This window comes from Thermochaetoides thermophila (genome assembly GCF_000221225.1).
Source record: "Thermochaetoides thermophila DSM 1495 unplaced genomic scaffold scf7180000011815, whole genome shotgun sequence".
In the NCBI taxonomy this organism is placed as follows: domain Eukaryota; kingdom Fungi; phylum Ascomycota; class Sordariomycetes; order Sordariales; family Chaetomiaceae; genus Thermochaetoides; species Thermochaetoides thermophila.
In genome coordinates, this window is record NW_006383031.1 from 543,487 (window position 1) to 569,361 (window position 25,875).

Genomic DNA, 25,875 nt, shown 5'->3' on the forward strand with positions numbered 1-25,875 from the left:
AACTGTGGATGATGCTCAGGTTCTTCGGGTCGGTCCGGACTCGTGAGTGCTCAGCATCATCCTGCGACGGGTGCAGCGCAATTTGGGGGAGGGAGTGGTTTTCTCCCGCGATGTTACCCAAGATCCCCAGAGAACCCATCGGGATGTGGGAGGACAGAAACTCAAAACACTTCAAACAAGGAGTGCTCAGCCAGTAAGAAGCTACCTCAGGCCAAGGCACGCAATGCGACAAGTGAAGCTCATCGACGCACATACACACAGTCGGCAGCGGTAAGTTGAGATGTGCGGGAAGTGGATGACATCGGGAAGAATGTTTTGTTTGGGTCCAGTCAGGGTTTCCGACGTCTGAGGTTGTGCTCGAAGCCTAGGCAACCGGGGGAACAGGTCTTGGACGGCTGGGCAAGGAGATCATAGCTGGGGTAAGGGATCGCTCGCATACACAGCCGATGCCGATCTACCGATCTTCCCTTGTTTGCGGCGAAGTGTGTGGTGTGGTGTCATTACTTAAGGTGTGGCTGGTGGTGATCAGAGCTGTTGATCCTGTCATCCAGGGGCTTGGATCGGATGATCGTTGCAGGGGGGTGTGCAGCATAGGCGGTGATGGATATGCCATTTCGACAGTAAGTCAAGGTTAGAAGCCTGAGGCGATTTGAACGCAGTCTTGCAGAAGAAATTTCAATTCTTATTTTTGACATTCTCGAACTCTTCACTAAGATGCAGTGAACATAGACGTTGTTGGCGTCTACTGTTGTGATGCTCAAACTCTGATTCGCCCTTGGATGATGGTGACGTGATTTGGAGTTTCGCGTTGAGAGTTATCGCTCCACCACAGTAGTCGTTGGTTTGGGATGTGAAACCGAAAGGGAAAAATGGTTGCGAACTCGCACCAACTTACGATTTGTGTCCTCATATAGTATAGTCACCGCGGCAGTTGTTTTCGTCAGATTTGACAGTCTTTGACCTGATCTTAATCACTGAAAGATGGGGTGGTGGAGTTCTGTACTTCAGATTCTTGAGATCCAGACTCTCGGAAAACCCGTTCTTGAGCCGTTGAAGGCTCCAACACCTCGACTCCACCACAGCTCCATCGTGGCGTCTCCGTATTGGGCCTCAACTCTTCTCCTCGACTCAACATTGTTGCTCTCTCGGCTGATATTCTTAATATCATAGCATCAACGTAGCATCTCGCGACGCCTTTCCCAGGGTTTTTGCCATGAAACAGGTACGAAGCACCGACTTCATGCCGCCAGTCGAGCGTCACCCCAGCTTCTCTCCGTCGCCTCGAGCTGAAACGAGCCGACAGTGTGGACACCAGGGTAGATCTCCACAAGTGAAGTGCCTGGTACAACCCCGTCGAAAAGACTGCTGGGGCAGCATTGAGAGGCTCCTGGAGCCCAGGCGGCACGAGCAGAGAGCGGCGTGGTGGAGATGTCCTCCCGTTGAAACTCATCCCGTGGGCCGATTCCCTGTCTCTCCGCGACAGCTCCGTCTGAGATGTTGGAGATGGGGACAGTCGTGAAGATTCTGCACAGCCGTTGGTCCTACGCTGTGAAACTCGACGGCGACAAGAGTCAGGTTGAGAGAAACTGGTGTGGTAGATTGTGTCGCCATGTCTCCTCCGGGGTTGTGTCTTCCGTGTATATATGGATGGTCGAGTTGTCCGTCGTCTAGGTTGACTGCTTCCTCATCATCATCATCTGTACATAGACGTTCTCTGTACAATACAAACACCTTCGTTTCTTGCCGCGGGCTGGCACTCGCTTGCTTGTTTCTTCGTTTCCAATCTCTCCCGTTAGACACGGCATCTTTCTTCATTTCAATTCCTTTCAAAATGTTTTCCCAACTACTGCCGCTGGCGGCTCTTGTCGCCCTTACCAACGCCCACGGAGTCATTCTCGCTGCCCAGGGTGAGCCTGGCTCCCCTCCGTCTGTCGGCTTCCGTGTCAGCGATGCTATTGCCCGCAACTGCACCCAGATCAACCCCTGCCAGCAAGACACTACCATCATCCGCGATGAGGAGATCGCCGCCGGCGTCGTCAACAGTTGCGGTCGCACCAAGCTGACCGGTAACATCGACGTCGGCGAGGTCACTGAGAATGCCCTGGCCGCCGGCGCCGTCACCCAGGTCAAGGCCGGCACCAAGCTGACCGTCACCATCCACCAAGTCAATGCCGACGGCGCCGGCCCTTACTTCTGCGACCTCGACGAGGGCAGCAACTCGGGTATCATGAGCAAGAACCTGACCGTCACCAACAACGTGCCCGGCTCCAATGGTCTTTCTCAAGCCCAGGCCCAAGACTTTAACATCACTGTCGAGCTGCCCGCCGACATGCGCTGCATCGGCGCCTCGACCGGCAATGTCTGTACCGTCCGCTGCCGCAACAATGCCCTGGCTGGCCCCTTCGGCGGCTGCTTTGCTGTGCAGCAGATCGATGTTGAGCCGTTCAACGTTGCCCACACTCCTGGCGAGGTCAAGACCGCTGAGACCCTTGAGGAGGTTGATTTCCAGATGATCAACAACCAGGCTGCGCTTCCTGCCGCCATCGAGGCTAACAAGAAGGCTGGTACCGATGAGCAGGCCAAGAACCTCGCCGCCGTTGAAGCTATCCTGGGTCTCACCACTACCAGCGCGTCGTTCCCTACCCTGACGCCCACTATCGTCCAGAACAGCGCCGCTACCAGCACTACGTCCTCTGCGGCTGCTGCTACCACTACTGCTTCAGGCCGTGGCAGGAACAGGGGCAATGGCCGCAACAACAACAACAACAACAACAACAACAACAACAACAACAACAACAACAACAATGCCAATACCAATGCTGAGGAAACCGATACTACCGCGGAAAGTGGCAACGGTTCCGGGAACAGGTTCGGTCAGTTTGGGAGGCGGGCGTTCCCTTTCTGGGGCTGAGAAGACGGTGATGAGAGTTGGGCAGGGCTTGCGTTCCTTTGTAATGGCATGAGATGAGCTGATGTGTGTCTCTTCTGTTGTATATACCAAACATGATGTGTTTCATGCTGTTGAATTCTGTCAAGATCATGCGCGTGATGGTGCAAGTGATGCCATTCAATATCGAAATGGTTAGGTGTTCGTCTAGACCATAGGAGAATGCATATTCTTTGGAAATCATCAGTTGCACCAACTAGAATAGACTCAAGTGTCTACAGGACAGGGATTCCAGTTGTGCAGTTCCATCCTACGCTAGGTATGAACTTGGCCCCTGGGCCCTGACAAAAACAGGCTTGAGACTTAGCTTGGCCACATGCTGACCTGTATCTGCTACTGTCGTGCAAGCCTCTTATGGTTCTAAGATGTCAGATCCTTGGTAGGCGGCCTTGATCGCGGCCGGGTCTTGGGGTTCGGACGGGGCAATTGACCCCAGCCAAAGGCGGGGCCACATCAGACACACTTCAACATTCCTTCTGTATGAGTGTATTTCTATTCTTACATTTGATACAGACTCCCAGCGATCGTGCAATGAAAGATGTGGCAGGCGATATTTCACTTCCAGGTCAGGCCAGATTTAGGTTCTTAGCGTATGTCAGAGTCAATAGAGACAACCAGCGTTACACAAACCGAAAAAGGACCTTCTGTAACGACTTGATCAAACTGACTGTCTGTATATAAGTTGAAGAACAACTCCATTGATCGAGGGAACGTTCGACAAACATCTCGGTTCAAGCCATCATTGAAAAGATCTACACACTGGCCGTCATCTAGTTCTCAAGTTCTCCTTATTTGCTCCGCTGGACTTAAAGCCTCTACTTGAATGAAATCGAGGAAAAATGTGTCGCAAGGACTTTGCATTACGTCCTCAATTTGTTCTCTCCCTGGTATTTCTTGCCAATCTGGCAAGCATCTTCTTAGGCATCATTGCTCATACCAACGCCCCAGGTCTGATGGTAGCTGGGACAAGTGGCATCCTTACCGTTGCTCTAATAGCCGGAATGATCTATATCCAGCCAGCTACCGCCGTTCATCCATCAGTGTTGATCTCCCATCGCCACCCCTCCGTCGTGCCGCGTGACAATGATCATGGGTCGGATGGGTTTAACACAGACGGGGCCGAGTACACCAATGATGAACATGATGATGGGCAGGATGACGATTTGGATTCTGCCAAGGGGTTTACTATTGACGACCATAATGATAACTGCAATGACGCCGACACTAGCAACCTCAGTGGAAAGGTGCTAAATACCCCCAGAGGCAAGCTTTCTGGAGTAGTTCGGAGCCCGGGAAAATCTGGCAGCAGCTGGCCTTGGCTCACGTGGCCTTCTGGAAATAAGAATGACAGCAACATGGAAAATATCACTCCCAGAGGAAGATACTCTGTGATGTTTCGCAGGCCGGGGAAGTCGGGAAGCAAGTGGCCTTCGTTCAAGTGGCCATTTGGAAATAACACAAATACTACAGTAAGCTATCCTACTGCCAGTAGAGGCCTGGGAGCTGCTGTACTTCCAATTGCGACTGGAGTGGTTAGGATTTGAGAGGATTTGGTCTAGATCACCCAAGTTTCTGTCTGGTAGCGTTCTGTCTCTTGCTATGTAGCTTATGTCTGGGGAGGAGATATTAGCTTTGACTTGTTCATTCCCTTCTTCATGATAGATACTCATGGGTTTGCACTCGTTTCAATGATTGCTTATCTGGAAAATGCAGTACCTGGTATCGCATATTTTGGGTCGCACACTGTGTTTTGAGTCCGGACGTGCACTTTCCACGATCTTAAGGCTCCGGATTTCTCCCTATCATTTTCTCTCCTATTTATCACTCCCCAATGCTTCAAGCGCCTAGTTTGTTGTCCAATATCTCTCTTTTCATTCTTTATTCCCCCCCCAATATGTTGTCCAATTCCCTTAGCAAAACGCCTGTAGGCTCTGTCTCATAGTTTCTAGAACCCGTCCCCTTTCGCGAACAGCAGTTGAAGGTCCGATGGTGTAGTTGGTTATCACGTCAGTCTAACACACTGAAGGTCCCCAGTTCGAACCTGGGTCGGATCAAGAGACTGTTGTTTTTTGCCGATTTCTCTTTATTCCACCAGAACACTGGTGCACTCCATATGCTGGCGTGTAGGGAGAAGCAGACATCAAGGCGCGATGGCAGAGTGGTCTAATGCGTGAGACTCGAAATCTCATCTCTTCGGAGGCGTCGGTTCAAATCCGACTCGCGTCGGCTTTTGCATTTCTACTTCTCCCTATCTAGGGAAGAGATATCTTTTGTCCTCGAAGGCGATTTGTTTTGTCGTGGTGTCGCAAGTTGCGTCTGCCCGGAATTCATTTCTTTTAGCCCTGCCCAGCTTTCATCCCATCTGAGCAAAAACCTGGTCAAATCCCTCGACATCATATCATCACCATCGGCAGTAAGATCGACAACGATCCGCCTGCACCAAAAGCTTGATTCCGCTGCCGAGAAGACATCCAGAGAAACAGGTCGCCATCCTGCAACCTCTGGAACTACACATTGACCAATGACCTGCACAGCGATCTGAAACGTCTCCATTACGATAATACGCTGAACCAGTCCAGCGCATTGACCCCCATGGAGCCATCAACGATCCCGCTGCCGCTGGTTGGGCCGGGTAAACACACTCCGTACAGCGGCGCTATGCTCCCATCGAAAACTGTCACGATGTTATTCTAGAGCGGGAAGCGTAGCACTCAACGCAACCAGGGCCCGGGTCAACCGGGTTCGGCTTGGACGGAATAAATTAAGGGATCCCCCAGACACGGTCCGACGCGCCCGACTCTTTACTCGTTATGGGGCAACTTGCTGCCAGCAGGTCGAATGCCTTCGCCTACTGCCGCCCCGAGTTTCCTGATTCGGTGCCCGGAAGTTTTATTCTGGCTAAGATGGGAGGAATATGGGCAGGCCGTTTGCGATGCAGCGATGCCTGCGCCTCCGCCTATGAGCTACGGGAGAGGAGGAATCATTATGGTGGTAATTGGGCGGAGGTGATGAGTTGAATCGCCGGTTGCGGCGGTATAAAAGCCGCAAGGACGCCCAACTGGATACTGTTCTTGGCCCTAGTGAAGCATCAACACTGCTGTCGTCCAGACACCCCTCATCGAAGTCTCTCTGGGCTTCATAATATCACGCACGAGTCACCATGGTCCGTAAAGCTACTATTCTTGCCCTCGGTCTGGCTGGCCTCTCGGCCGCCCAGGTCTCCAACGACTTCGAGAGCGGTTGGGACGAGACCGAATGGCCTTTCTACGCCCCCGATTGCAGCCAGGGCGGCAGGGTCAGCCTGGACAGCACCACCGCCCACAGTGGTAGGAATTCTATCCGTGTTGATGGCGCTGGCGGCTACTGCGGCCATGCTTTCTTCGGCACCAAGAAGGTTCCCAGCGGCGATTTCTACGTCCGTGTCTGGCTGTAAGTGAAACCAGGACGTGTAGTCTAACAAGAAGATTTGTTAACTCCCTCCCCAGTAAGGCCGCCAGAGCACTGACCGCCGCACACATCACTTTCATCACGATGCCGGATCCAGCCCAGGGCACCAACAAGCACCTGCGCATCGGCGGGCAAAACGAAATCCTAATGTTCAACCGTGAGGTCGACGACGCCACGCTCCCTGACCTCTCCCCCCAAGGCGTCGCGACCTCTGTTAAGCTCGCCACCAACACCTGGGAGTGCCTGGAATACAAGATCGGCAAAGACGGCAGCATCGAGACTTGGCTGAACGGCAATGCCGTGCCTGGTCTGACCGTCGGCGGCGGCGCCTCGAATCCTAATGCTAATGGCTGGTCGAGGAGCTCAATCATTCCTAAGCCCACGGGGGTTTACTTTGGGTGGGAGTCGTATGGCGGTGAGACAAATACTTTCTGGTATGATGATGTGGTTATCAGTGAGAGCCGGGTGGGCTGCTCGGCGGATGCCGGGTCACCGGGTAATGGTGGCAACCAGCCCGGTACCCCGACCAGTGCCGCACCGACGACCTTGATCACCAGTACGGTGCAGGTCCCGACTACCACGGCTCCGCCGCCGCCAGCTACGACGACGCAGTCACCGCCTAGTTGCAGCGTGCCGCAGTGGCAACAGTGTGGTGGTATTAACGTAAGTCTTGTCCTGTCTTTCAAGCGTTCCGAGTGTAATGGAGGATACTAACGATGGGTGCAGTACACCGGCTGCACTACCTGCGCCGCTCCGTACACTTGCAAATTTCTGAATGATTGGTACTCGCAGTGCGTCTAAAGGGGAGTTAACGAGTTGAGAGTTGCTGAGGGATGTGAGTGGCCGGAGACGATGTGTACATAGGTACTTTTTTTTTTTTTTTTTTCGCTTCTTGTCCATAATTCGCTCTTTGACTGGCATTCAGAGGCTGTGTCGCCAGTTGCGTCAACATGCATACTTTGATGAAAGTGAATGATCGAAAGCATCAAGGTTGAAGCGACGCCTGCGAGTGGTGGTTTGCATATCTGTCGAAGCGGAGTTGCTGGAACACTTGAGAGGCCTAACCTAAGGGTTGGGGCTAACTGCTTACTCAAGAGTTCAGCTAAACACTCTTAAGAACCTTCAGTGTGCTCACTCTCAGCATCTTCAGTCCTCACCATGACGTACTCTGAAGCTCTCGCCGTACATGTCGCACAACCCCAACCCCGCATCGACAACCTCGCTCAACCACTCGGAACTCCTGCCGAAGCATCCTTCCCAACGGCGTTAAATCTAGCTGCCGCCCCGCCCCTGCTTCCCTTGAGCCTAACAAGACTTGTGTCACCGCTGATGACAGGTTATTCAAGTCCCTGGCTTCCAATCCGGGCGTATCGGTTTACAGATGAAGATCCGTTATGTCTGGTTTGACTATGATCACTGGGGCTGTTGAGCTTGGTGCGGTGTTCTTTGCAGCGTCGGGGGATTGGCGTGCTCGGGGGATGATAACAGTAGTGGGTTTCGTGGTTTATTGTTTAATGGAGTATCTGTCGTTTGTTGCCAACAATTGAAGAACAAAGGTCGGGCTTCTCAGGTGAAAGGAGCGATTTACCTATTTTCTCATTCGCCATCGGGCGAACGGAGATTTCCATCTTTTTGAGAAAGAGTTCAAGGTAGAAATGACCATGATGGCGAGAGCTGTACGGCAAACGGCACCAATACTGGCGACAGCGACGAGGTGCTCACTCCAGGCGCGCACTTCAGGTGCTTTTTTAGCTTTCAGGGTAGCAGCATATTTGGGGACAAAATATGTTCCCGTCTCTTCCTTTAGAGGAGGATATCGGTATTTCGCCACTACAGGGATTCTTAAAACTGCAACTGCTTTATCAGAACGGAGTAGAGGCGGTTCCAAGGTCTGGGCGAGTGCTGATGAAGCCGTCGCCGACATTGAGAGCGGCTCGGTGCTGCTCAGCTCTGGCTTTGGGCTTTGTGGTATAGCATGTTAGGGTCCAGTTTTCTCGCGAGAAGTTGAACTAGTCGCTAATAATGTTCCCAGCAACCTTGATAGCAGCCCTCCGTCGCCGCGGTCCCGAGTCCTTACACTCCCTGACAGCGGTCTCCAACAATGCCGGTGCCGAGGGTCGAGGTGGCCTAGCGCTGCTCACAGAAAACGGGCAGGTTGACCGGCTGATCATGTCCTACCTGGGCAATAATAAGAAGCTGGAGCGCGCTTACCTCACCGGCAAGATCGCAGTCGAGTTGTGTCCGCAGGGCACATTGGCTGAGAGGATACGGGCTGCCGGGAGCGGGATCCCGGCGTTCTTCACGCCTACTGGAGGGGGTATGAGGCCAAATGTTTTGATTTTGACTTTGTGTGAGGGTTGACTATGGTTGACTGACGTGGACTGGCAGAGACGTACATTGAGCAAGGAGCCATTCCAGTTCGGTATGATGAGAATGGAAACGTGGTTGAGTACGGCAAGCCGCGCGAGACCAGGATCTTCAATGGCAGGAAGTACCTCTTAGAAACGGAACTGCCAGGGGATGTGGCTATATTGAGGGCGTGGAAAGTCGACAAGGTCGGAAACTGTGTGTTCAGGTGAGCTTTACTGTTGTTTCACGACCAGCTTCACCAGCTGACATGAGGATGGAGGTACGCTGCGAAGTCCTTTGCGCCTCTGATGGCAAAGGCTGCAAAGCTGGCCATAGTCGAGGCTGAGAACATCGTCGAAGTGGGCGAGATGGACCCAGACGAGGTCGATCTGCCTGGAATCTTTGTCGACAGGATCGTCCCAGCTGTCGAGCCAACCCTTATCGAGATCCTGAAGACTAGGTCAACTGGCGAGGATCATAGCCAAGTGAAGGTTGAGAAGAGTGAGGCCCAAGAACGCAGAAACCGCATTGCTCGACGGGCAGCGAAGGAGTTGAAGGATGGGTACTATGTTAATCTCGGCGTTGGCATTCCCACTTTAGCTCCTTCATTCCTCCCTCCTGGCCAAAAAGTCTGGATTCAGTCTGAAAACGGCATCCTTGGGATGGGTGACTACCCCCTCCCTGAGGAGGTCGATCCGTATGTCCCTTCCCCCATGATTTTTTCCTTAGAGCGGGCTAACGCCCCTCAGAGACATCATAAACGCCGGTAAGGAGACCACTACACTCATCCCTGGCGCATCAACGTTCGATTCAGCCGAGTCCTTCAGCATGATTCGCGGCGGACACGTAAACGTCTCGATCCTAGGTGCGCTGCAAGTCAGTGCGGCAGGCGACCTCGCCAATTACATGATCCCCGGGAAAGTGTTCAAGGGCATGGGAGGAGCAATGGACCTGGTGTCGAATCCGGACTCGACGAAGATTGTGGTAGCAACGGAGCATGTGGCGAAGGATGGTTCGAGTAAGATCGTGCAGAGCTGTACGCTGCCTTTGACGGGGGCGAAGGTTGTGAGCACGATTATTACGGACTTGGTGAGTAGCTCAGGAAAGGCTGCTGAAATCGAGGAGCGCTGGCTGACAGATGATCAAGTGCGTCTTCGAAGTCGATAGGAAAAATGGTGGATTGACCCTGACAGAAATCGCTCCTGGAGTTACGGTGGAGAAAGTTAGGAGCAAGACGGATGCCGAGTTTTCTGTGGCTGAGGATCTGAAATTGATGGAATAAGTCTCGAGAGGGATAACCGACCGCGTAAGGAGCAATACAGTAACCAGTTGGGTATCCTATCGCTCTAGGAAGTATATACCATGATAAAAATCTACATCAAATATCCCCTCACAACTTACTCTCCCTCTTCTGTCCCTCCCACCTAGCAAACCCTCCCTCCTCCCCAATCGCCCCAGCAATCTCATCCACACACCTCAACAACCATTCACACCCCTCATCCTCCGCAAGCTTCTCAATACCTTCCATCCCCTCCTCCCCCAAACTCCTCCCCCAGCCCATGCACTCCCTGCTCAACCGCCTTCCGCAACCCGAAAACATGCGACAGCACCTGTGGTCCGACTCCCGTCTGCGCCCTGAGACACGCAATCGCCACTACGCTCGTCAATGCCCTCCCAACTCTACCCAGCGCCCGACCCGGCTCAGGATCAGAGAGCAAAGGCCCGTAGTGTGAACTCAGGATGTGTACTGGCAGATCGGGGTGGGAATCCGCCAGCTTGGTTTCCAGCTTTGCGTCGAATGGGGTGTACACGCTGTGCCAGAGGTTCCGGCCGCGGGCGGCGACGGCGACAGCGTTGGAGGGGGTAACGGTGCGAGTGGGGGTTGTGGACAGTTGGGAGGTGATGGAGGGGGACAGGCCAGCTTTAAAGGCGCCGAGGCAGTTGATAGTGCGGGGGATGCCGTTGAAGGAGATGCATTTGAGGCCTATTTCGCGGATCAACTCCGCTGCGGCGAGGGGGGACAAGGGAGTGGTGTCCGGCGGAGGGTTGGTGGTTGCTACGTCGTGGAGGATAAGCAGGGATGCGGGGGAGTTGAGGGTGAATGTTGCGGCGGCCTGGATGTTGGTAAGTAAGGTGATACCGAGAAAAATGGGAGACAGCAAAACGTACCGAGAGAGCGATCCAAGGCCTCTCACCATACCGGCGCTCGCGGGCCTCGCGGGCGATGCGGGCGTAGATGTCGCGGATTTGGCGCGGGGCAGGGGCCTGGCCCGGGCGGGCAAAAGGCGCGTTGATGAGCGCCTTGAGCGACGGTGAGAGCTTCGACATGTCTTTGTCGTTGGCCTTGGTGCGCTTGTCTTTTTTCTGCCTGACTAGCGGGCCGTTGTGTGTAGGCTTCTTTGTTGCACTCTCGGCTCCCGGCATTGGTGAGTGGGACAAGGGAATGGCTCCGAGTCAAGCAGCAAAAAATATGAAATTATACGAAACGTGATCTTCCTTCGCGTCACGCCAGATGCTCAATCACCGACAGGTAATCACGGGTGCTAGATCTGAGTTTCGAGATCGAGACATCAATTGTCTATCTACAAGAGAAGAGGCACAAGAACTAAAACACCGTCCCTTTCCACACTTCAAACCACAAGTTCCTCCAATCAAACTATCCGCCCTTCGGCACGGCTCGGTCCTCCCACGGCCCTAGATCCGCTCCAACCGGCGCCTTACCTAGGCCACGAGGCGACGAAATGTCAACGACTCCAGTTTTGCTGCACAGCAGACCCCGCCCCGCGCGAACGGGACTGCCAGGGACGGCCAAGGGGCCTGGGCATCGCAGGGACATGGGATGACGCAGACAGACGCGGTGCCGAGGAAGTTGGAGATGCGTGGCAGGAATTGTGGGGGAGTGTGGAGAAGTGGGCCCATCGCAGACCAGATAATTGTCCGAACCCCCCCGTAAAAGGCTTGGTAGGCATAGGACGAAGGGGAAGTAAGGGTTAGGGTTGTCTTACTCTTGACTGAAGGGTTAACGAAGGAAGAGGGTTGGTTGGGGAGAGGAACAGTCGGATCTTGATGTATGGTTGAGATGTCGTCAATTGAGTAGCATAATCCTAAGTATCCACCATGTTTTATGGATGGATGCAGCTTGCGTGGTGTCGGATGTTCTTCTGCCCAATCAATTCCGTGTGAGCGCCTTGGTCGGCGATTTTACACACTCCAAACGCTCCGTATGTTCATACAACTGGTGAAATTGTAGAAACTGGTATCTACATGTAGGCTCCGTAGGGACACACTTTTGGGTCCTGAAACCCGCGTGCTGAACAGTTAAAAGGTAAGCTGCGAGACGGTGAGCGAAAATATGAACAACAATTCGTTTCCAAGTACAATTTAGGCGTCCCAACTCTTCCCAACAAAGGGATCTCTTTTCGATGTCTTCGATATTCAATTTCTCAATATGGACGATAAGCAGATGTATAAACCGTTTCCAATTAGTTGCTTATAAGCTGTCTGCGAAGAGCAGGCATACTATCCAAAGCCTTTCAGGAAGTTTGGGTTTCGACTCAGGATGATGCCAGCGTTAATGGTCGAAGCTCGCTGAGCCGTTGGAAGAACAACAAGAACGTGGTGGATAAGTCACACACAGGTGAGTGGCCAGAGCTGATTTAACTCATGACCAAAGGCGAATAGACCATTCTGGTGCCTGAATGGTCCAGAACGATTCGTACTAGCCGAGAGGTTGCCTTTTGCTGACACGATAACGGTGATGGGGAACCCATGAACAATGCAGTCTCGAAGAGAGACAAGCAAGCTTCCTGGATCAGCAGTAAAGCCGTGTCCAATGAGGATCCTCTTAACTTAGCAAGATGACGAGCCTTAGTTAGGTTGACGTTAGGAGCTGAGCTCTCATCCGGACTGGAAGCGGGTTCCCCAGCTGGAGGACACAACCTGGCTTATGTGCCCGTTCCGTGCCCATCCCAGCGTGTGGATCGGTTGATTCATCATCACCATTGCAGCAAAAGAAGCTCAAGTCCCAAAATTTGGCAAATTTGACCAATTCAACCAATCCAACGCAGCCGCATCATCCCAGGGATACATGCTCAGCGCCGGGTCAAACTCAGTGTTCACCCTGCTCAGCGCCTCAACAATCTGGTCATCCGACATAGACGAGAACTGGACCGGTTCTGTCCACAACGGCGGCTCCAAGAATCCCGAGACAGGAGGGTTGGGGGGAAGCGGATCGGTCATGCCGAACGGTGGCCGTGCATGACTGTGCCGCGAGTAAGGCGTTGTAGGGGTATGATGGTGCGAGAGAGGTTCCGGATTTGGCCCTGCACTGGGCCGGACCGGGGGCTCAGCGGACGAAGACGTTGCTGCGGCCACCTTCTTGACGATGTACTTGAGGTACTTGCCGTACAGGGTTGACATGCCGTTGCGGTGTTCGGTGAAGGAGCCGATGCGCTCCAGGACCTCTGCAGTCTCTTCGATGAGGGTCCGTACGCTTGGGGCGAGGTTGGAGTTACCCGTGAATTGACCGCTCAGGCGAAGTGCAAAGCAGGCGGCGAAGGAGATCATGATGGCCGTGTTGTTGGGCATACTGGAGAGCTGTCCTTCGCCTTGGATGGCAGCGCGCATCACGTTGAGTGCAGAGGAAAGGCCTGCTGCATGGAAGAAGTGACGGACCTCTGTAGGAGCGGTTGGATGGTTGATTACGCTGCTGTAGATGGATAGGCGTGTGTGAGTAACGAGGATCTGGACATAGGGCGGCAGGCGATGTTCTACGTGCCGTCAGTTTAGATCCTTCCGAGGTAAGGGAGTCACGATCGCTGGACTCACGTGGACCAGTGCCAATTGAGACGCCCCATTTAGCATGCCATTCGTCAAAGAACTTTTCTACCATCATCTGGATCCTGACATAAGGTTAGACAGCATGGCCGAAAATCAGGGGTTAGGGAAAGGAACGTACTGCCTTGCAACCACTGCACCATCAGTTCGTCCGTCCCTAGATTCATCGCAAAGAGACCTGATGGACGCAAAGAGATCATCCTGTTACGGTCAGTGGCTAGAAGCATCTCTGCTAGGTGTCAACACACACCAGATCCCTACGAAGAACAGCCATAGACACCAAATGGCCATCCATAGTATCGGCAATGTTCGACAGATGCCATTGATCACATCCCTTGAGGATAGGGGTAATTGGCACGGTATAGCATCGGCCCCTAGCCAAGCACATCCTATGAACACTCAGCCTTGCTCGATCACAGCTTTTCATGTTTGTCGCGTAACGATTCAACTTACCCCCTTTCCAGTACGAACAGGGCAATCCAGCACCGCTCTCTCCTCCTTAACAACCGTAACCCATACTCCGAGCCTGGCTCGACATCCGCAAACCCGTCCATCGCCAGAGCGACCTTTGGATCAATGCAGTCCGCCCGAGCAATAGCGCCTACCCCACCTCTCCCAGCAGCACCGTCCCTTAAGGATGATACCGGCACCAGGATCTTATGTAGCGACAGATCCAGAGCCATGGTCGTCGCCATAGACACATACCAACACGTTTCATCATCAGTACTGTGCTTTCCGGGAAACATCCAAGGCACGTTGACCATGAAAGCCAGGACAATCTCGACAGAGCGATAGCGGTCTACCATGATGCGGTTGACGAGGGTCTTGCAGTGGTTAGACAGGCGGCGGGAGAGGGCTCTGGCGTGGGGTAGGAAGAGAGATGCAGCAGCAGCTATGGAGGTAAAGAGAAAGGCCGAACGGGATCGTGTCCAAGCGGCCGTGTAGAGGACTGGGTCGAGACCCCAGCGTGTGTGTGCAAGGTTGGTGTGGAAGCTGGGACGTTAATACATCGGTCCCTTAACGGGACGATCTAGGAGAGTGTGTGGCGACTTACAAGTTGAACAGCGTTTCCGCTTCTTCCATCGTGATCAGGCCGAGATTCACGGGATCAAGGTCTGGCCCGATATCAAGGCTGAATTGAGTCAATTTGAAGAACTTCGCTACCTCCGAGATTTTCTCCTCTTGTTTGCTCTGGCGCGATCGCTGACGGGACATTGACTCCCGCATTGTGAGATCCATTCCAGGTTTTGGCGATACATGGAGGTCCGAAGCACGAGCAAGCAACTGGAGAGGGTTCTCGGCATCATCAACGGCCAAGCTCTCTTCGGGAACATGACCCTGGGAGGGAGTAGACTCCTGAGGTAAGCTGATGACATCCTGCTCCGACGAAGAGCTGTCGCCGGTATCCGACGAGACATCGGGGAGCAGAATGTCGTGATCACTCTGTCGAGATGCTCCTCGAGTATGGTCAGAGGAAATCGGCCCATGATGGTTTTCACTCGCCTTAAGGCGTGTAGAAACATGCACACCGTTTCCTAGAGGACCGTTCAGGGATGGCAGTGAACCCCCTTGATTGCCCTGGCCAGAGGCGATGATAGCTTTCAAATCCGACACAATCTTTGTCGCTTCCACGCCGGGACCGCATCGGCGTAGGGCCTGCTCTACCTGGTGCAGTGCCTTTTCGAGACCGGTACGCTTGCTGTGGGTTGAATGGATAAGTTAGTTCCCATTTCGTGATGATCCGAAGATACCTAAAGAAGCCTGACTTTTTCACTCCCTTGCGACGACCAACATGGAAATCTGGACGGATGCATTGAACACCCAGTTGCAGGCAACGGTGACAACGATCATCACTACCGCCGCGGCCCTTTTCACATTTGATCTTGGATCGGCGGCAGACGAGACAGGCAGCGGCTCGGCGGCTGTTCTGATCGCGGGGCGGATCACCAGGGGCACGAACCACTACGGTGTCGGCAATCTGGGCAGCCCTGCCGTCCGGCTGTACCGGCTGCTGAGCCGGCTGCGGCGGCGGCGCAGTCGTCGGGGCGGAGGGAACGGTGCTGTCTGGCCGGTCCATCGCTTCGGCGATTACACACCTAAGCAGCCGGACACACCACGGTGTGGTGGCTGCCGTCGGCGTGATGTACACCTTTTGTAAGGACGGGGTCAGTGGATGGATCAAGCCCGTGACTGCTGTAAGCCGTGTGGTGGTGCTGCGGGGACGGACTTGGGGGAAGTTTGGTGGGGTACGGGATAGGTGGGCTGGCACCGCCGGCTGCTGACGCTCTGTGTTGCTGGTGGTCGGCACACAGGATGCTGGCCACTGCTTGCTACCTTAGCTCCTGGTTGCTGCTGTGGAGCGTGTGCTTGTCACTAGCAGGGATGGTTCTCAGTTGCCGGAAATCCAATCGGCAGCTGTTGATGTTCCTGGCTTCGCGCAACGGGACTTTGACAGTGATGGGGCCGTCGGTTCTAAGCGGGCTTCTCTCGACAACGGCATATATTGTGCCCGTGTAAGCAGGACGTGGTCGGGAAATACAATTCATTCAATTCATATCGTACCGGCCTGCCCGCGTCTGTAATTGAACGACAGATGCATCGGTCGGGATTGTTGCTCTTTTTCTAGAACAACGACATTAGATGCAGGCGGATGGCTGCCCCTGATATCTTTCTCTGCCATCGAGTTCGTTGACTGCACCATCCACATCAGCCCCGGCATCCTACCCTCCGTCGTGCAAATGACCCGTCGTACATACGCAGCTTCTAGGATGCATCGTACGCTGTTTAAATTCCTGCAGTGACGACTTGGGATTTTACCCGCGGCGCTGTCGTCCACGAGGATATCCATTCGGTTTATCCCGACTTGGCTACACCACATTTTTGGATATTTAGCGGAAATGTGTCGCTCGGGGAATTTTGCCTATCCAAGATTCAGTTCGATCACGTTCAGCCACAAGCTACGGCCGTCAAATCGTTGTACTCCAGATAGCTCCGTATCGTGCAGGGTGTGGCATTGAGTAGATCCATCATTTGAGCCGTGATCGGTCACTCCACGTCGCCGTAACTGAAGAAAACATCCAGGAGACAACGATGGCTTCTCTAACTCCTGCATCGAGGAGTTTAGAGAGACATGAGGTTTCTTGCTCTAGACGACCTCATCAGCCAGGCACTTGCAACATACCCGACGAGTGACAAGAATCCGCAGAGCGTTGAGCCAATTTGATTGCCAAGGATTGTAGATGTCAGTTGTCTTTGCCTCGATACATATTGCCGCTAACTTCACGTCGTCGGAAGGTGCTCTCTCCGAGGGGAGGTCGCATTGGTGTCTTTGTTCTGGTGCTTACTGAGCCGCTTTAGGTTCTTGGGGTCATGTTGTAAGTCGTCTGTAATCCCTTGAAATGTGGTGTCAAGTAACGCATGCAACGTTTGCGAGACAGAAACCTGAAAGCAGTCGAGGATGGAAAACCTGAGTGAAGCATGTGACTGGAAATTTGTTGTCTCATCGCATTGTGAGTTTTCGGCCCTTTATTCGCTGGAAGGCCGAGATATGATTGTGGGTCTCATGCCTCAGCCCTTTGTTTTTTTGTGGGACAGCCATGTTGTGATTGTGGGGGAGGTGGGGCGGGCAGCCTGGACGCGGTTCCAGCCCTGTGGTTGGGCGGACACGCAGACGCGGTTGCTGAAGCTCTCGCGTTTCTTCGCGTTCCAATTAAAAGTGAACTGGCCCACCGCCTATCATCAGCATCAGCTCCAAGTGAGCTGCTTTAGCATCAACCACCGTTCTCAACTAGCATTTCTTTGTGGTTTTTGTTAATCCAAAAAAAAAGTTCATTGATTTTTTTTGGCAGGACTCGACCATGGGAGAAAAAACGGCTGCCGCGGCCCGTACGCCGGCGAAACCAACGTCTGCGGCAAAGAAAACGGGAACAGCGCCGTCGACAGGTAAAGGCAAGCAGCAGAGCATCCTCGGCTTCTTCACGAGGACTCCTGCTCCTGGAAGCAGTAAGGGTGTCAATTCGTCGCCTTTCACACAGCAGTCTTCCTCGGCCAAGCGGGACGAGTCCTCCTCAACCCCAACCGCTCGCCAAACCCTCAAAGAAAGTACCAAAGGCAACCTGCTCTCATCGCGTCCCACCAACAACACGTCCGTGCCTTGCAGCGATGTTGTTGAGCCCACCAGCTCCCAAGAGAATCGTGAAACTAGCACTGCAAAGGTGGATATTACTTCCGAGTTTCCTCCTGCCATCACACCTGCTGAGATCCTACAGATGCAGCCTGCCTCTTCGGCAGCGGTACCACAAAGCAGTCCATCCCGCAAGGTTTGTTGCTTGTTCTTGCGCACAATCTTTCTCGTTTGCTGATTTTGAGCAGGTCAAAAAAGTTGTTAACTATGCCGAGTCCTCTGACGACGACGTCGACGAGCTGTTCGCCGCTATGAAGGCCAGGAAATCTAGAGGCCGCCGCTCGCGCACTGCCGTCCCTGACGACGATGAAGACGATGCCTATGTGACAGAGGAAAATGATGAAGAGGACGAAGATGGTAGCCCCCCTTCATATCTCCTTAACCGCACAAACGAAGGCTAACTATTTGTTGCAGATAACCTTTCTGATTTCGTCGTCTCGGACGACTCAGATGCCCCTTCAAAATCTAAAAAGAGAAAGCGCCCTGCTTCCAAGGCAACGGCCCCACGCAAAAAGGCGAATCTCTCTTCCTCTCCAGGCCCAAGCTTCCCTCCTCCAGAGGATGAAGATGACGAAGAGATGTTGGACATCCCGTCATCGACTTCTACTGCCCAGCAGTGGAAGTATGACCCGGATAACATTCAGCCAAGAGACCCAGACTCTCGGCCCCCGTTGCCCACTTCGAAGTCATCCGGCCCCAAGCCAAAACCGAAGCCGCACATGAAGGAGCCTGAGGAAAGGTACCCATGGCTAGCCAACATTCTTGATGCTAACAAGAACCCGCCTGGGCATCCGGACTATGACCCAAGTACGCTGTATATCCCTCCTTCAGCGGAGAGAAACTTTTCTCCCTTCGAAAAGCAGTATTGGGAGATCAAGAAGAACCTCTGGGATACAGTCGTCTTCTTCAAGAAAGGCAAATTCTACGAACTTTATGAGAATGATGCCACCATTGGTCATCAGCTGTTCGACCTGAAGCTCACTGATCGTGTCAACATGCGCATGGTTGGTGTTCCCGAGGGTTCACTCGACATGTGGATCAATCAGTTCGTGGCCAAGGGGTACAAGGTCGCTCGTGTCGACCAGATGGAGTCGTTGCTTGGCAAGGAGATGCGTGAGCGTGACTCGAATGTCAAGAAGGTCGATAAGGTCATTCGCCGTGAGCTCACATGCATTCTCACCGCTGGCACTCTGGTCGAGGGTAGCATGCTCCAGGACGACATGGCCACATATTGTGCCGCCATCAAGGAGGTGATGATAGACGACAAGCCGTCCTTTGGTGTTGCTTTTGTCGACGCTGCCACTGGCCAGTTTTGGCTGTCAGAGTTCGAGGACGATGTCGAGCTCACCCGATTCGAGACATTTGTTGCTCAGATTTCGCCTCGTGAGCTGCTCCTAGAGAAGTCGCGCTTGTCTACTAAGGCATTGCGCATTCTTAAAGGCAATACCAGCCCGACGACAATTTGGAACTACCTCAAGCCTGGAACTGAATTCTGGGATGCTGATATGACCAGGCGAGAGCTCGAATGCAGCGATTATTTCAAGGCTGAGGATGGCAAGGACAAATGGCCAGATAAACTCTGTGAGATGAAGGACAAAGATCTGGCTATGTCCGCTCTTGGTGGCCTCACACATTATCTACGTTTCCTCAAGTTGGACAGCAGCCTACTCTCTCAGGGCAACTTCGAACGGTACAATCCTATCCATCGCAACGGTACGCTGATCCTGGATGGGCAGACCCTCATCAACCTCGAAATCTTCGCCAACACTGCCAACGGTGGCCCCGAGGGCACACTGCATAACTTGCTCAACAGGTGCATCACGCCGTTTGGCAAGCGTCTATTCCGCCAATGGGTCTGCCATCCCCTTTGCAACATTCAAAAGATCAACGAAAGGTTGGATGCCGTTGAGATGCTCAATGCGGATCAGAGCATCCTTCGGCAGTTCACCTCGCAGATGGCTAAGATGCCGGACCTCGAGCGACTTATCTCTCGTATTCATGCCGGCGCCTGCAGGCCCGATGACTTTGTTCGTGTCCTTGAGGGTTTCGAACAGATTGACTACACGATGTCGCTTCTGGGTGCATTCGCCGGTGGCAACGGCCTGGTTGACCGGCTCATTGCCGCCATGCCCAACCTCAAGGAACCTTTGGCGTACTGGGAGAACGCATTTGACAAGAAGAAGGCGAAAGAGGAGAAGGTGTTCATCCCTGAGCGTGGTGTCGACGAGGACTTCGACCGTACTGCAGACGAGATCGAGCGCATCAAAGATGAACTTAACTCTCTTCTTGAGAAGCAGAAGGCCGCCCTGAAGTGCAAGACACTCAAGTTCACTGATGTCGGCAAGGAAATCTACCAGATTGAGGTACCCAAGTCTGTGAAGGTCCCTTCAAGCTGGCGGCAGATGTCTGCCACCTCGTCCGTCAAGCGGTACTACTTCCGCGAATTGGAAAATCTCATCCGGGAGCTCCAGGAAGCCGAAGAGATTCATTCTCAGGTTACCAAGGACGTCGCCTCTAATTTCTTCAAAAAGTTTGACGCCAACTACGACATTTGGCTGCAGGCCATTCGGATTATTGCCCAGCTTGATTGCCTAATCAGCTTGGCCAAGTCATCTTCTGCCCTGGGCGTTCCCAGCTGTCGTCCAGTATTTGTCGATGACGAGCGCAGTGTTATCGAGTTCAAAGAGTTGCGGCATCCTTGCATGATCAACACTGTTGCCGACTTCATCCCCAATGACATCAAGCTGGGAGGCGATGAGGCCAAGATCAACCTTCTCACAGGCGCGAACGCAGCCGGCAAATCTACAATTCTCCGTATGGTAAGTTTGACTCCTTCTCAACTGCACGTGGCGGGGTTCACTAATTATGCTTCCCGTTGTAAGACCTGCATTGCTGTCATCATGGCCCAAATCGGCTGCTTTGTCCCAGCAGAGTCAGCCCGCCTGACCCCTGTAGACCGCATCATGTCGCGCCTGGGCGCCAATGACAACATCTTCGCCGCCCAATCCACCTTCTTCGTCGAGCTCTCCGAGACAAAGAAGATCCTTTCCGAAGCAACACCCCGCTCTCTCGTCATCCTCGACGAGCTTGGCCGCGGCACATCATCCTACGATGGCGTTGCCGTAGCCCAGGCCGTCCTGCACCACGTGGCCTCGCATATCGGCTGTGTCGGCTTCTTCGCTACCCACTACCACAGCTTGGCAGCCGAGTTTGCCCACCACCCGGAGGTGCGCGCCCGCCGTATGCAGATCGCTGTTGATGAGAAGGAACGCCGCGTTACTTTTCTGTACAAGCTCGAGGACGGGGTTGCGGAGGGCTCGTTTGGCATGCATTGTGCCAGTATGTGCGGGATTCCGAAGAAGGTTGTGGACCGTGCCGAGGTGGCAGCTAAGGAGTGGGAGCATACTAGTCGGTTGAAAGAGAGCTTGGAGAAGGCCAAGACTGGGTGCTATATCCCACTTGGCATCTTGAGCGATGTGGCTTGCTTGTTGAGGGATGGTGGGGAGCAGGAGGTTCCCGAGAGGGCAATGGATGTGTTGTTGCGGGCTATTGAGGCTCTTTGAAGATGTGGGAGTGGGTTATTTTGCTGATCACTTAGCGACTTCGCCACTGATAGCATGTTTGCTTCCCTTGATTTGCTGATAAAGGTGGTTGGTGGGATTTAGAGTTGGGAAGAGTGTGTATGGCTCTGTTTAGGGCTCACAATGACTATTGCCGCGCACATACCTAGCTGGGATGTATTAATTGCCAGATGGTCTATTATGATGGTGTGTCTTAATTCATCATGCAGAGTATTTGGCCATTGTTGGAACTGTTTAGTCTTCCTTATTGCGTGCATTGGTCCAGCACAAGAAAGCAGGAAACATGAAGCGGGCCAAGATATGAACTGCTGAGTCACACCCTTGAGCTCAACCAAAACACCCTCCCCCCTTTTGCTATGACACTTTGCAGAAGTATTAGCAAGGCTTATCATGCAACATGTAGAAAGCATAAAGGCAACTATGATGAGGAGTGAATTATGCACTAGAGTACTTTTCAAACACATGAACTCTACCAGAATTCCCATGCCAATTCGGATAGTGATCGCAACGAGCCAAAAGTAGTAACAAACAAGACTTTTACAAAGGACTATCGCACTTGTAGTATAGATTCCCCATGATCCCAAGAGCACATCTAACAATCGATGTTCATTTAATGTACTCTATTTATCTCTCTTTACCTCTCATCGCTTTTCTACCCTTGGAAACATCGGTGACAGTCAACCTCCTATAAACACTCTGGCATCGCTAGTAAACTGACCCCAACACATAAGAATTGCTTGCCTTCCAGAGACTGCGTAGCGCAACCGCCCTCTCCACCGCGGCTATTGATACTATAAGGATCTAGAAGATCCATACTGTTTGAGCCAACGTTACCGGTATGGAAAGAGCTTCTTGGGCTTGGGTTTGAGGACTTGCTGAAGTTGAATGTGGATGTATCGATGACAGAAATGAGGAAGTGCTCTTGTCTTGGCTGACGGAGGGCGACATCTTGGCGCTGAGTTTATGATGTAATTGGCGGTGTAATTGGTGTTCGTTAACTGGAGTCCGATCAGTTATTGTTGGCATATTGTGCTGCCCTGGTAGAAGATGTCAAACATGCATCTGGGAAAATCATGATTTATTAGGTGCCTTCCAGTTGTCATATTCATCGTCAACTCCATGTGCTTCATTACAACTGTCACATTTCAAAAAAAACCATACAGTTTGTCATTCAGTTGATTTGAAGATACTGTGCGACAAGTTTAGAGAGATAGTACAATGAAACTGTTACCTATGTACTGGAAAGGTAGATTTTAATTTATCCAAATCCAGTAGTACCCAACATATAGACCGAAGCATTGCGGTTTAACATTCATATTCATGATTCCAGAACAGTTTTCTTGTTGCTTTTGAAGTTCAAGGTACCTGAAGAGCTGAAACAATGGTATTGTGCTCCTCACCAATAGACGCACCAAACAGGTGCGCATGAGCTGGTAAGTCCTAGGAGCCTTTGCGCTTTGCTGCATAACTCAACCCCACGCACTTGATGTTCTATAACTCTCCGCTTTTTTAAAATCTTTAACTCCCGTTGGGAGCCTCGTGTAACCCATAAGTCTCTTCGTATCCAAGTTCATGATATCTCATGTAATACAGCAAAACGTACTAGTGCTATCTCCAAACTCCGTCTCAATCATGCAAAGTGAGAAATTGAGCTTTAGAGTTTGATATTCTTTGGTTTGTTGCACAGTAGGCTTGGAAATTGATGATAAGGGTGATTGAGCATATTGATGTTACAAAGTGTCGAGTCCATGATGTGCGACGGTCAGTGTAAACATTAAAGTTCTAGGTAACACACAGATTTATGAAGTTCCCAGCGTGCAAGCACAACACAGTTGAGTGTAACAATCTGATCGGATCTGATCGGTCTTTGGCACTGCACATGGTAGCACAAGATTGAACGCAGTTGGGAAATGTACTTATCTTGGGCATGTTGGTGAGGATTGAAAGACCCAACCACCATGAGTAAGGTGGCAAATCCCAAAAGCGATAACTTCTTATGTAATATATATTGGATTCCGACTCTTCCTCCAATCCTCGTGACTCTATGGCATGGTATTGGATGTCTTGGCAGAACTAGCGGTGATGACAAGCTTTGGAATGCAAGGACGGGATTGCCCGAGCAACTCGCCGTGGTTCCATCGAGTCAAAATGCATGCAATGTTAGATATGAAGCAGGCTCACCAGAAGAAGATTGTGTAAGTTGGACGGCAACGTCAACACTGAACTACTACTTGCGTTATCTTGTGGAATATAAAGTGGGTAGCACGATGCCAAGAGTGCAGCAGAATCCATGGTGCCAGCCGACGGATGCAACAATGGAGGCTACCGTTGGTGATGCGTATAGATAGATATCAGAGTATAAAGTAAATTGTCAAGTTTCTCAGTTGCTGGCATCTTAATATCACCGCCGTTGACCCCTGACGGCATGGCGATGGAGACAACGCGATCGACCGGTTGCCGTCGGCAGCGGAACCGTGCCAAGACGGAAGTCCCAGGCTTGCTGAAGAACCCGGAGGGACTAGAAGACGTTAGAACGGCGCTAGTTTGCCCACCGGTTCGGGCCTTGTCCAGCAGTAACAAGTGGAGAAGCTCTTCGAAGATTTTTTTTTTCGACCAACTGACCGTCCCTGTTTCTTAAACTCTTGTCTTCCCATCTCGTCGGGCACTCCAAGAGGAGAGATGCCGGTCGAATTGTTGTCTTTCTAAGTTCAGACAGACATTAAAGGACCCAAAAAAGCCCATCTACTTTCTTCATTCCACTTCGCGGACTCACCTGATCTTGGTGACGCCGGACCGAAAAGTGACAAAACAGGACCCGGGCCGAGCGTCTGCCGAGTCCACCCGGGAGCGTGGATCATCTAATCCCGTCCAGACACGATCCCAGCTCAGTGTCATGATGACACCTAGAGACAGCGACAGCAGCTACACTGCCACGGCAGCCTCCAAACTCTCACTCCCAGTTTATAATACAGACCCCGAAAAGCAACTTGAACTGGACTACGAAAAACCCAGGTCAAAAAGTGGCGCGCCCATTACCCACAACCCCAACTCCTCCAGCGACACCACATCTACCCCGCACAGCCAACTAGACACGGATCGTGACTTCGAGACAACATCCTTTCACCGCAACCACGATGGCAATGTCCCTCTTTCTAATGAAAAAAGGGAAGGCGACCCCGGAGATCCCCCCGGTCTTGGGTCTAACCCCCTGACCCTTCACCCCTCCACTGCGCCAACCACTGCCAGCACGATTGACTTTCCCGAGGGCGGCGTGACAGGATGGCTGGTGGTATTTGGGTCGTTTTGTGCTATGTTGTCGCTGTACGGGTTGATCAATTCCGCTGCGGTGTTTGAGTCGTGGTTCGAGACGCATCAGCTGAAGGAGCACACGCCGAGTGAAATTGGCTGGGTGTTTAGTCTTTATTTGTTCATTGTGTTCTTTGTAGGTATCCAGATCGGGCCAATATTTGATCGGTTTGGGGCTAGGGTGTTGGTGGCGGGAGGGTGTTTGATGATTTTTGGGAGTCTGTTGCTGTTGAGCTGGTGTGAAGGTACGTCGTTCTTGCCCCTGGTAGTGCCTGGCTTGCGACCATGGCTAACTTCAGTGTTTAGAATACTATCAAATCATCCTCACCTACGCTGTCATGGGAGGCCTAGGCGGCGCACTTCTCAACTCACCCGCCTATGGTTCCATCGCGCATTTCTTCAACCGCCGTCGAGGTCTTGCCACCGGTATTGCCACCACAGCCGGCGGTGTCGGTGGTGTCATCTTCCCGATCCTCCTGCGCGAGCTGCTCCCTAGTGTTGGCTTCGCCTGGAGCTGCCGCATCCTCGCCTTCATCATGCTTGGGCTTGCCGTCCCTTGCAATCTCTTCATCAAAACGCGACTGACACCTTCCAAGGGCCATGTCCAGTCCGTCTGGCCCGACCTTACCGTTTTTAAAGACGCCCGCTTTGCCTTTGCTTCGCTGGGTATCTTCTTCATGGAGTGGGGATTATTCGTCCCGCTTACGTTCATCGTGTCCTATGCTGCCGCCCATGGCCGGGACGAGACCGAGAGTTACCTGCTCCTCTCGTACCTGAACGCCGGCTCTGTTCTGGGTCGGGTGCTTCCCGGATTTGTTTCGGACCACTTTGGCCGGTTCAATATCATTATCTTGACGATCGCGTTGTGCGTTATCACAGTCCTCGCTCTCTGGTTGCCTGCGCATGGTTCCCAGCCCATGCTCATTGCCTATTCCGTTCTGTTTGGGTTCGCCAGTGGTAGCAATCTGGGTCTGGTGCCCGTGTGTCTTGGACAGCTCTGCGATCATCGCAAGTTTGGCCGGATGTACACCACTGCCATGATGGTGGCCAGCTTCGGCACTCTCACAAGTCTACCCATTGCTGGTGCGATTGTAGACACCAAAGATGGATGGGACTATTTGATCATTTTTGCAGGCATTTCGTATGTCGTCGCGCTGATTTGCTACGTGGCAGCCCGCGTTCTTGCAGTTGGATGGAGTCCACGAACAATCTTTTAAAAGGTGTGA

The 25,875-nt window shown here is 52.6% G+C and overlaps 7 protein-coding genes and 2 non-coding genes across 9 annotated transcripts; 7 read left to right on the forward strand and 2 right to left on the reverse strand.

The window, feature by feature from the left end:
- Positions 1 to 1,831: 1,831 nt before the first annotated feature.
- CTHT_0017650 (uncharacterized protein) lies at positions 1,832 to 2,911 on the forward strand (the record flags this gene model as incomplete). The annotated part of the gene is made up of 1 exon (XM_006692204.1): positions 1,832 to 2,911. The coding sequence occupies one exon, from the start codon at positions 1,832 to 1,834 to the stop codon at positions 2,909 to 2,911; it is 1,080 nt and encodes a 359-aa protein (XP_006692267.1).
- A 2,016-nt stretch (positions 2,912 to 4,927) lies between these two features.
- CTHT_0017660 lies at positions 4,928 to 5,001 on the forward strand. The gene has a single exon. It is a non-coding gene; the product is annotated as a tRNA-Val (tRNA).
- Positions 5,002 to 5,091: 90 nt separating this feature from the next.
- CTHT_0017670 lies at positions 5,092 to 5,173 on the forward strand. Its single transcript has one exon. It is a non-coding gene; the product is annotated as a tRNA-Ser (tRNA).
- A 934-nt stretch (positions 5,174 to 6,107) lies between these two features.
- On the forward strand, positions 6,108 to 7,195 carry CTHT_0017680 (uncharacterized protein; the record flags this gene model as incomplete). The annotated part of the gene is made up of 3 exons (XM_006692205.1): positions 6,108 to 6,376; positions 6,433 to 7,057; positions 7,121 to 7,195. 3 exons carry the CDS (start codon positions 6,108 to 6,110, stop codon positions 7,193 to 7,195), a joined length of 969 nt encoding a protein of 322 aa, XP_006692268.1.
- A 357-nt stretch (positions 7,196 to 7,552) lies between these two features.
- CTHT_0017690 (uncharacterized protein) lies at positions 7,553 to 10,025 on the forward strand (the record flags this gene model as incomplete). Its single annotated transcript, XM_006692206.1, has 7 exons — positions 7,553 to 7,730; positions 8,261 to 8,371; positions 8,427 to 8,711; positions 8,783 to 8,969; positions 9,024 to 9,440; positions 9,493 to 9,832; positions 9,891 to 10,025. The coding sequence occupies 7 exons, from the start codon at positions 7,553 to 7,555 to the stop codon at positions 10,023 to 10,025; spliced, it is 1,653 nt and encodes a 550-aa protein (XP_006692269.1).
- A 232-nt stretch (positions 10,026 to 10,257) lies between these two features.
- On the reverse strand, positions 10,258 to 11,167 carry CTHT_0017700 (uncharacterized protein; the record flags this gene model as incomplete). The annotated part of the gene is made up of 2 exons (XM_006692207.1): positions 10,258 to 10,857; positions 10,913 to 11,167. The coding sequence occupies 2 exons, from the start codon at positions 11,165 to 11,167 to the stop codon at positions 10,258 to 10,260; spliced, it is 855 nt and encodes a 284-aa protein (XP_006692270.1).
- Positions 11,168 to 12,760: 1,593 nt separating this feature from the next.
- Positions 12,761 to 15,656, reverse strand: CTHT_0017710 (uncharacterized protein; the record flags this gene model as incomplete). The annotated part of the gene is made up of 7 exons (XM_006692208.1): positions 12,761 to 13,512; positions 13,571 to 13,644; positions 13,701 to 13,780; positions 13,830 to 13,968; positions 14,033 to 14,572; positions 14,634 to 15,278; positions 15,331 to 15,656. The coding sequence occupies 7 exons, from the start codon at positions 15,654 to 15,656 to the stop codon at positions 12,761 to 12,763; spliced, it is 2,556 nt and encodes an 851-aa protein (XP_006692271.1).
- Positions 15,657 to 17,436: 1,780 nt separating this feature from the next.
- CTHT_0017720 (DNA mismatch repair protein msh6-like protein) lies at positions 17,437 to 21,325 on the forward strand (the record flags this gene model as incomplete). Its single annotated transcript, XM_006692209.1, has 4 exons — positions 17,437 to 17,898; positions 17,951 to 18,119; positions 18,177 to 20,581; positions 20,645 to 21,325. The coding sequence occupies 4 exons, from the start codon at positions 17,437 to 17,439 to the stop codon at positions 21,323 to 21,325; spliced, it is 3,717 nt and encodes a 1,238-aa protein (XP_006692272.1).
- A 2,166-nt stretch (positions 21,326 to 23,491) lies between these two features.
- On the forward strand, positions 23,492 to 25,866 carry CTHT_0017730 (monocarboxylate permease-like protein; the record flags this gene model as incomplete). The annotated part of the gene is made up of 3 exons (XM_006692210.1): positions 23,492 to 23,538; positions 24,056 to 24,894; positions 24,956 to 25,866. 3 exons carry the CDS (start codon positions 23,492 to 23,494, stop codon positions 25,864 to 25,866), a joined length of 1,797 nt encoding a protein of 598 aa, XP_006692273.1.
- Positions 25,867 to 25,875: the final 9 nt, after the last annotated feature.